The sequence below is a fragment of the Galeopterus variegatus genome, unplaced genomic scaffold (assembly GCF_000696425.1).
Source record: "Galeopterus variegatus unplaced genomic scaffold, G_variegatus-3.0.2 Scaffold1899, whole genome shotgun sequence".
In the NCBI taxonomy this organism is placed as follows: domain Eukaryota; kingdom Metazoa; phylum Chordata; class Mammalia; order Dermoptera; family Cynocephalidae; genus Galeopterus; species Galeopterus variegatus.
Genome location: NW_007728010.1, coordinates 291,450 through 302,409, shown reverse-complemented (window position 1 = coordinate 302,409; position 10,960 = coordinate 291,450). Strand labels below are relative to the sequence as shown.

The window sequence follows — 10,960 nt, the reverse complement described above, 5'->3', positions numbered from 1 at the left end:
GGAGGTTTCGGTGATGGGACACAATAACTAACTACATTGTATATTGACAAAATAAAAATATTAAAAAAAAATTTAAAAAAATTATCATAATGGTTTTTAAATTTTTATTTCTCAAAATCAGAAATACATTTTCAAGAGATAAATTTAGGAAATATACAAAAGTAAGAGAAAGTAAATATACATAAAGAAAGAAGTAAATATTCCTTTATCCAAAGATTAGTTAACTTTTGTTTTACTCTTAATGTATTTAACTCTATTCATTTTTATTACATATATATTTACAAAAAGCAAAGACCTTGTTTTATTTGTCCTTTTATTTATTTAAGTGGATAGATAACATTGTTTTTACTTACCATGTACAACATGATGTTTTGAAGTATTTATACATTGTAGAATAACTAAATCTAGCTAATTATCATATGTATTACCTGGCATAGTTACCATTTTGGTGGTGAGAACACTTTACACCCACTCTTAGCATTTTTCTAGAAAACAATGTATTAAATGTTATTAGCTATGTAGTTACCATGTTGTACAAAAATCTCTAGCAATTCTAAGCAAATTACATTTACCCAGTTGAAAGAGCAGAGTGTGCATTCGAGCTAAGGGGTTTCTGCCAAGAAGCAAAATAGAGAAGGTAGAGAGAAAAACAAATTGTGTTAAGTATTCTTTATGCCTTCAGGCCCAGAGGCACCAATATACCTTTTCTTCTCATTCAGAAATGCCCTTCATGAATTTCTATAAAAGACTTGTGTATGGCTGACTGCAAGGGATGAATCTCGTTAGTTCTGTTTCTATCTTCCAGTAAGAGAAATTGAGTCATTATTCCTTTGAATTCCTTTTACTTCTTGCTAACTTACTTGGTTCCATGCTTTAACACAGAAATATAAAGCTTAAAAAAAAAAGAAAAAGAAAGAAAGAAAGAAATATAAAGCTGACAGGACTTTCAGGAATTTAGCTAGATTTGTCTCTTTCCACCAGAATAGTTATTTACTCTGCTTATAATGGTTTATCAAAAAAATAATGCCATGACTCTTTTGGCAAGTATACTTTACATAACCAAAGTAGTATTTAAAAGCTTTAGGACAAGCTGAAGTATGCACGTGAAAAAAAATCTGTGCCTGAAAGCAAACCTTACCTAAACAAGTGGTAACTGCATTGCTATTGTGGGTGTTCTCCTGAATTGATGAACATTTCTGCAGGCTTTAATCATGTCAGCTTCTAGCTAGCAGTGCTTTCTTTTTATTCAAGGTTTTTCAAAAGGGGACTTGGTGGTGGTGGTGGGGCCTCTGCAAGTAGTAGTAATTTGAATTCGTAGATATCTGGTCTCTGTTTTCTCCCCCCACTCTCTGCGTGTATAATAGGAAAAACTTTGGTCTGCTGGGGTCAACAGAAGCGTACTGAGCATGTCCCATCTGCTTGGTGGTGTGAGGGGTTCTCGAGAGCCTGGCAGGGGGATCTGAAACATCTCCTTTTGATGTACTGTGATTCCAAGTGGAAGAAACAGCCTGTACTCTAGGGTAGGGTACTCCTGTACATCATGGCAGGTGAAGAACCCAGACGGTTGTACAAGAAGCAATTAATGAATAGTAAATTAGAATATATAATCAGATACCATATACTATTTAGAAGAAGAAGATATATACATATGTGAGTTTTATTTCAGGTGTGTATGCTTGTTTGTGAACAGAACATTCAGGGAGCAGGTAAAGTTGGTCAGCAAAATATGGCTAAAAGAACTGCCATTGTTCCAGTTCTGGTTTTTCTTTCTTTTGTGCTGTGTAAACTCTGCTCCTCACTTTCCCACTCCGTGCTCTACAATTGTCTGTGCTGGGTGTTGGTTTCATTATTGATATGTTTACTCTCAATTTGGCCTATGTTCAGTGATGTGTTTGTAAAGTCTCGTAGTTGGGAAAAGCAATTCTGACTTGTAGTGTTTGCCATTTTCCTAGGTGTAAACATTTCACCATGGTTGGTTTCAAGTTGTCAATGTGATGTCACTGAACTCAGTTGGGAGGAGATGCAGTTGGTTCTTGTAAGCCCACAAGAGCCCACTTTAGGACATGACTGCCTGTGTCCTTGCTCAATGTTTCCTTTAAGTACAGAACTGATTCTAATATCTGGAAAGAGACTATTGTCTCCCAAATTCTGGCCACCTGCAGAGTTGCTACCTCAGGGATTTATTTTTTAAATCTCTGTTTACGTGGTGCTTTAGCTCTTTCTAATCTGAGTATTTCATCTCAACATGTGTGATCTGCTTTGTTCTGTGATTAGGAGAGATTAATTTTACTTCCTAATCTTAGAGTTGATTAAAAGGGGAAACTTCATTGTGGATACTTGGACAAAAAGCAGAAAACCTTTCTGTATGTATTATTAAATATTCCTTACCTCCAGCTGTAAGAGCTGCTCACAGATATTTGTTAATAATTTCATTGTTGTTATCTTGTGGGATGCACTGTCGTATTTGCATTGGTTGGTTTCTTTTTTTTTTATTTTGACATTGTGTTTGTTTTAAACATCTCTTTCCCTTTTCATACTGTGAGATTTCTGAGGAAGAAAGCCTCTATTTTTCATCTTCGTATGTCCAGGGTTTCTTACTAGTACCTAAAATCAGTCATTTGTAGAATGAACAATGAATAATAGACATTTGCCTTATTTTCAGTCTTATAATTACAAGAGGTCATGCCTGAAGGAGACATTTGGAATAACCCAAATTAAAGTGGGTGGTGAAACTTAGTTATGGCATGATTCTTATAGAAGTAAAATACCTTCTGGAAGAAATCTAGGACTAATTCTTGGATACCATCCATGGATAGGAGCAAAGGAAGCTGTGTTGGTGAGAAAAGAGAATGGTATGAGGAAAAAGAGAAGAGAGGGCAGGACTTCACATATAGAAGACAAGAGTTACAAAAAGACTATCAGATATAAGATGGATTGAGAAATATTTGCTGGGTGTGACTAGAGGGATGTGACTTGTAACTTTTAGAGAACAGTTTATTAATGTGTTTGAAGTAAAAGCTTTATTTCAGAGACTTGAGGATATAAGTGGATAGCAATGACAGTGAATGTGGATTTCTCATCCAAGGACTGAGGTAGATAGGAAGTAGAATACGTGTTGGTTATAGAGAGACAGTAGGGTTATAGAATGGGTAATTATTATCCCTTTTAGTGTCAGAAATATTTTTTGTTGTTATCCTTGTAAGTGACACTTCATAAAGGAGGTTTAATGTTGAAATGTGCTATGTGTAAATTCCATGTTTTGCCAAGTCAACATCTTTCCAAATTTGAGAGCCCTAAGTGAGGTGGGTGGAGATTTATGGTCTAATACAGATCATAACATGCTTTCAACACCAGGACTGATATTGGAAGAGTTAATGTGCTATGCACATCTGTTGATGAGAGTGCTAGAAGAGAATGGAAAATAAATTCCAATGCAAGGCAATTCAAGATGGTATTATCAGTGTATGTATTACAAGTCAATTGTTTGCACAGGTTTGAAAAATCCAGGAATTGCTGCTTTAAATCAATAGGTAGCACCCCATTATTGTGTCAGGTAAATTGGAGCACACAAAGAGAGTAAGAAACGGCCATGCCTACAATCTAAAGAGAGTAAGAGCATCACCATGAAATGAATAGAGAACAGCAATTAACAAAATGTTCATTACGTGACCCCCAAATTAGGGCAAGTACATAATAGAAGGGTCCTTTAAGAATAGATAGACTACAATGTGGTAAAGAAGAGAGGGGATTTTTAGGGGAAAGAAAAAGCATAGAATGAGAATTGTAGGATTGTATATATGGAGAAGAATGTGAAACAAAGAGGGAACCTGAATATGTTTCAATGTTCTAAAAAGTAAATCGTTTTCCAGGTAACAGCTTAGTTCTAGAATTATTTTATAAGTGTGTTGTTCATATGCCAGATTCAAAGTAGCTTTTTAAAACCAGTTTTTTACAATTATAAAAGTAGTATATTTGCACCTTTAAAAAAATTCAAGTTTAGTAATAAAGTAAATTTTTGCCTTCTCCCTCAACCCCTGCCCTTTTCACAAGGGTAACTGTTATGTTTCTTCAGTATTCTTCTGGAAATGTTAAACCATATTTCTATATATACACATTTTTATAAACATGGTTTACCCATCCTTCCCCCCCCCACCATCGCATCTGTACACTTGGCTTAAATAGTTCAAGGAATTTTTGTGGTTATTCTGTCTTCTTCCCTCTACCCTTTATTTGTTTGTGTGTTTATTTATTTATTAATTTTTAGCTCCTACAAATAAGTGAGAACATGTGGTATTTCTCTTTCTGTGCCTGACTTGTTTCACTTAATATAATTTTCTCTAAGTCCATCCATGTTGTTGCAAATGGTAGTATTTTGTTCTTCTTTATAGCAGAGTAGTATTCCATTGTGTAGATATACCACAGTTTCCTTATCCACTCATCAGGTGATGGACATTTGTGCTGGTTCCAGTTCTTGGCTATTGTATACAGAGCTGCAATAAACATTGGAGTACAGGTATCCCTTCAGCATGATGATTTCCATTCTTCTGGGTATATATGCAGCAGTGGGATCGCTGGGTCATATGGTAGATCTATCTGTAATTATTTGAGAGACCTCCATATCATTTTCCATAAAGGCTGCACCATTTTGCAGCCCCACCAACAGTGGATAAGAGTTCCTTTTGCTCCAAAACCTCTCCAGAATAGTGTACAATCATATGGATGTACATTATTTGTCTGCTTACCTATATAAAAACCTTACAGGTCAAGGGTTTGGATCTCCATACCAGCCAGCCACCCAAAACAAAACAAAACAAAACACAAAACAAATTTGTCATAGTGTGTTAATTTTTATGGATCTCATAGTGTACAATCATATGGATGTACATTATTTGTCTGCTTACCTATATAAAAACCTTACAGGTCAAGGATTTGGATCTCCATACCAGCCAGCCACCCAAAACAAAACAAAACAAAACAAAACACAAAACAAATTTGTCATAGTGTGTTAATTTTTATGGATCTGGCATAGTGTGCTAATTTTTCAAAAGTGTATATATTTTTATTATGGTGCACAAGGTTTTCTACAGGATAATGTATGTGGATGTGTATTTTATTTCTGTTTATATATGCACATTTTCATGTGCCTCACATATAGAATAATACAATCATTGGTTTGGAAAAGACTTTACAGGTCATCTTGGACATGACGCTTTAATCCCCTTGATAAAACACCTGCCACATGAGAGGAACAGTCCTTATTTGAACTGGGTACTATTACTAGAGATATTACTATTACTAGAGATAGCACTATCAGTTAAGATGCTTTCAGCTGCAAGGAACAGAATTCCTGACTAAAGATGGCTTAAATAGCAAGGACATTTAATTACCTCACACACAGGAAATTCTGAGATTGTTGCAACAGCCCAAGCATCACAACTCCACACAGTTGTGTTCAAAGGCAGAGTGTCAGAATATGATTCTTCCTTGCATATCAGGGAGGAGATCCTGCCCAGGACCTTAATGGACCTCCCCTTATCTCCCATTGGCCAGTATTGTGCCACATGCCCCAGCCGTAGCTGCATGGAATTCTGGGAAAGCACATCTCTGGAATATTCAGACTCTTTAGTGATGGGTGTTCTCAGCAAGGAAGGTTGAAAGGGGTTGGGAGAGATGTTAAGTAGACACTCTTCAGAGCTAGTTAGAGTAGCCAGTTCTGTTTTTGGATAGAGAGTCAATGTCTATGTCTTAGGAACTTCACTCTTGGTCATGTTTATGCTGTATAAGTCATTCTTAAAGAACAAGACTTCTAATGCAAGAAATAAGGTCTCCCTTCATCTACACTCCTTTGCACGGTCCTTTATATACTGTATTAATGGTGAAAAAAACAACAGATCACTCTTTTCCGTGGCTCAGACTCTTACCTGCATGTGTGCTCTATTGTGTACCATAGCTGCACTGTGTATTAAGGTCCTTTCTTTATAGCAATTCACCAAAATCTGTAATTGCTCCTTTGTTATTTCTGCTTCCATTGTGCCACCCAAGATACCTGACCTAATAAGCTGATAGAAACCAGTCAGAACTTCATCTAAGTTATTTGAATTGATTAGTTATGAGAACAAGTTGCATCTTTGTATCTTTTTAAGGGGATCACTAGGAATGCTATATATTTTAATAGTAATATGTGTCATAACTTTTCTTTCTCTTCTCTTTCTTTTTCATCAAACTTTTAAAACCTCTGATTTAGAATGGATGGTAAGTAGATATTTGATGTGGGAGTCCTTACTTCTTTGGCTTAGTATTTGTGAAGCAGTTATAACAGTTTGGAAGAAAATATTAAATGGTGTGGAAATAAAGGGGCAAGACCTTGGATCCTGTATGTGTCACTGTCCCCTTGATTTCGTAGTTTTGGGGATCTTAGAGCATCCATCTCCCTTGGAGTTTATCTGTGAATCATGGGATTCCCCTTCTGATTATATTTGTGTCAAGGGCCCATCATTTGTCAACCCTACTCCCTAGAATTCTTAGATATGAAAATATATTTAAAGATGCTACTTTTGATTGAAAACTTGTAAGAATTAGATCCAATGATTTTGTTTTCTAGGTGAACATCAATGGAGACAGTGTTTGTTGGAACATTTCCGATTTTTTTCCCCAACATTTAATTTGCAAAATTATTAACTTTAAAAATTACACCTCTACTTAATACCTTTATTTCCTTTTTGTACCACCTTTTGGGGATTTGTTTGCCTCCTGTGTATAAATTTGTAGGCAACACAAGCCCTAGGAGATTTAAAACTAGAATCATGTCAGTTCAAAATTTGTAAAATACACCCGTTTCTCAGTATCCATGGAGAATTGGTTCTAGGACCTCCTGCAGATACCAAAATTTCTGGTTCCTGATGTGAAATGGCTTAGTACTTGCATACAATCTCTGCATATCCTCCTGTGTACTATACTTTAAATCATCTCTAGATTACTTATAATACCGAATACAATATAAATGCTGTGTCAACAGTTGTTATACTGTATTATCTAGGGAATAAGGACAAGAAAAAAGTCTGTGCATGTTTAGTACAGAGGCAATTTGTTTTTGAATATTTTCGATCCATGATTGGTTGACTCCGTGGATGTGGGACCAATCCATGGATGTACGTTGGTTCAGAGAAGAAAGGGCTACTGTACCCTTCAAATAATATCATTTTTCACATGGCGTGTTTCTTAAAGGTCATATTATGTGGAGAGAACATGGGGTCTGTTACTGAATAGAAAAGGGAAAACTAAGCAAGATTTGTAAACACTTGAATAGATAGTTGTCGACCTTCCAACCCTATCTTCCTTCCTGTATGCCATTTAGATCTAGCCAATGTGGTATGATTGGCTGTTGTTTTATGGTCTGTGAAAGTCCCTACCTTTTGCTTTTAGAGCATGTGTGTCTTTTACAAATTGTCTCTAACTAGCACATTGGTAGTGCAGCAGAATACCCAAACTGATGGGTAATCTGACTTCTTGGCTAAGCCACACAAGATACTATTTGGTTCCTAACCTATTTGACTCTTATTCTTTAATTTCCTGCTATACATCAGAAGAAATCCTGCAACCTGTTTCTTAGTGCCTGAAAGGACAAAATCTTTTGTGAAAAATGCTTTTTCTTTTTTTGCTTTGACAGGTTCTTTAGGTCCAATTTTCTTCCAAGATAGTACACAAATAATTGTAGAAGGGACTTTTTGCCTACTTTGGGTGCTCAATGGCAAGAAATAGTCTAAAAGAGTTACAAATTTTGGTGAGAATACTCCTTATTTATTCATAAAGCAGTGGTGGCACTTCCATGAGTATCTACTTGGAGAAATGTGGCAGGGCTGAGTGACTTTGTGGACACTAGGTTTGATCCATTATGAAGTTGAGTAGTAGAAATCATCCCCCTTGGTTGTACAGTATTATACTTCCATAAATATAAGTCTATAGAAGAGGGGGGGAAAGGGGTTCAAAGCCTGAAGCTTGAATCAAAGACAGATAGACCATCACGTTTTCTTTCTTTATGCTTTAGAAGTTCACCTGGATCCCTACCGAACATGGTGTCCTGTTGCAGACTGTCAGACAGTATGCCCCATCGCTTCAAGTGACCCAGGACAGCCTGTGCCGGTGGAATGTCCGTCTTGCCACCTGAAATTCTGCTCTTGTTGCAAAGATGCTTGGCACGCAGAAGTCTCCTGTAGAGACAGTCAGCCTATTGTCCTGCCAACAGAGCATGGGTAAGAAAGGAAACTTTGTCTTTGGGATTATTCACTAGTTTTCTTAGAAACGCAGCGTATGTTGCCTGGAGAAAAAGTTATTTTGTGATGGTGTTTTGAGATTGCTTATTTTTCTAAGAACTTCCCTGAGAAGTAGCTCAGAATTGGTAAGTTGCTAACAAAAAATAACCAAAAAAAGCATTTCTAAAATGGATTTAGTTGTTTATCCCAGGAGCATCTTCAGATATTGCTGAAATTAGAATTCATATGAGTTTTGCTTTCTCTTTAGGTAGAGAGGCACCATGCTTCACTGGTTCTCAGTAGAAAGTCATGGCTTGTCCACAGCTATTTGCTTAGATACCATGTCTGCCTACTATCGGTATCTCTCATTCTTCTGGTTTGCAAAATGAGACAGAATTAAATAATTCTTACCTGACTAAATTGTCAGCTCGCGATGTATGCCAATCACGTGAGAGGGCACAGAGCAATAGAAACAGCCCTACAGTGGAGATATAGTTCTAAATTCTTAGGGAATATAGGAAGAGAGAGCTTCCCTCCTGATACTTTGTGCTCTGAAAAGATGGTGCCACGGTTAAAATTTTGTTATAATGAGAAGCATTTAAATCTGTACCTTTTAGGACAGAGGGTTTTTATGGCATCAGCAGCACCCAGAGTAGAGACCTTTGTGTCTGATCCCTTGCTTTGCTCGGTTAAAATTTTGTTATAATGAGAAGCATTTAAATCTGTACCTTTTAGGACAGAAGGTTTTTATGGCATCAGCAGCACCCAGAGTAGAGACCTTTGTGTCTGATCCCTTGCTTTGCTTGAGGCTATGGCTGTCCTGCATCAGCAAGAACAAAATGACCAGTGTTAGAGTCCAGTTGGCTTAATCACCCAGCACCCTCAGAATGTGTTGAACCACTCTTCAGGAATAGTAATCCTGCCTGGCTGGTATGCTGTGTTTGACTCTCAGACCAAACAAATTGAGAGAGGAAAAAAGATCTAATAGACATGGCAGGCATGTGTCCTCTTAGCCAGATTTAAACCAATGCCTCCTACATTTTCATTGCCTCAGTAGTAAGCTCCCTGGGTGTCACAGGGCAATATAAAAAACCTGTAGGGTAGGATTTGAGTTCTGACATTGTCACTTGGTATCTGTGTGTCCTCATCCAAGTCACTCAGCCTCTATGAGTATATTTCAACCGCTGAAAAAAAGGGGATTAAAACAGTAACTGTCCCAGAACTGTATAAGGTTATTGTCTGTACCAAATCTGATCCTAGACTTCAGGACACTTTGTGAATTGGATGTCTCTGTGTGCTGGGTGGTGGTGACGATGAACAGCAGCTGAAGTGTAACCCAGTGCTATGGCTCACCTCTCCCTCCCTCCCACCCCAATTTGTGCTGCTTGCTTATCTATTCTGCCCCTTTGGGCTGTGAGCCTGTACAGTCTATTCATCTGTTTGGAGAAGAACTTTTCAGTAATATTGAACATTGAAATTAAGTTAGTGATTATTGAGACCCCCTTCTTCATTTCATTAATGTACAGACCATTAGATAGATTATCTATGCCCAGTTTGGATCCTGAGCTAGTTCCTGTGCTGTGTAGCCAACTTCTTAAACTTCTTATTCAGACAATGTGTACTCAAGGAATGAAATATTATTTTGACAAAACAATTAGTTAAATCAGCTGTGGAGAGTGTAATGTTATAATTCATTCAAAGCCAAAATAAATACATTAAGATTCTTTCTTGTTTTGAGTTATCTGAACAACTAATCATCTGTGTCTCTCCTATTTTTACCCTAACCCTTTTCTTTGAAAGTGAAATAAGCGTGGATAACTAAGAGTTCATTACCTGCCATCAGGAGTCCTGGGAATTCAGTTGATGACCATAAATTGAATTCACTTTCTCACCCATTTTGTTTCTAGGGCCCTCTTTGGGACAGACACAGAAGCCCCTATTAAGCAATGCCCAGTTTGCCGGGTGTATATCGAACGCAATGAAGGCTGTGCTCAGATGATGTGTAAGAACTGCAAACACACATTCTGCTGGTACTGTCTCCAGAACCTGGATGTAAGTTCCACCTGGAAGAGGTTTATCGTAAGGTCTTTCCTATGCTGTAACTGTACCACAGCCAGTACCCTACTGGTTTTCCTTTAAAAATATTGAGTCTATTTTTGACCAAACGGAATTTATTTTTTTTAAGGAGATTTCCTGAACCTGCTACTTTAGATATCTCTAAAACCTCTTTTTGATTATCTTAGGTGTGTCACCTTAGTTTTAAAGGCAAGCTTTTGTTTTAGGGGCACTTCCTGCTTTTTGGGCATGGTCTCTGTTATGTAAAGGAATATTAGTGTCTTACTTCTATAGTGCTGTTGTAACAAATTAACACAAACTTAGTGGCTTAAAACAACACAAATTTATTATAGTTCTGTGCATTAGAAGTCTGACATAGGTTACACTGGGTAAAAATCAAGGTGTTGGCAGGGGCTGCCTGCTTTCCTGAAGGCTCTAGGGGAGAATCTGTTTTCTTGCCTTTTCTACATGCTGGAGGCTCCCTGTGTTCCTTGGTTTGTAGCTCTTTGTTCGTCTTCAAAGCCAGCAACATCACACCTATAGTCATCACTCCCTCTGACCACAGCTGGGAAAGGTTCTCTGCCTTTAACGCCGTAGGTGATTACACTGGCCCCACCTGTATAATCCAGAATAATCTCCTGCATCTCAAGATCCTT

At 37.4% G+C, this 10,960-nt stretch overlaps 1 protein-coding gene across 1 annotated transcript in view; it reads left to right on the top strand.

Annotated features, from left to right (window-relative positions):
- The window catches only part of RNF144B (ring finger protein 144B), a 43,223-nt gene that overhangs the window by 26,234 nt on the left and 6,029 nt on the right, over positions 1-10,960 (top strand). The window contains exons 3-4 of the mRNA XM_008579491.1: positions 8,045-8,249; positions 10,157-10,301. Of these exons, the coding sequence (XP_008577713.1) occupies positions 8,045-8,249; positions 10,157-10,301 (350 nt within the window). The remainder of the gene's footprint in view (positions 1-8,044; positions 8,250-10,156; positions 10,302-10,960) is intronic.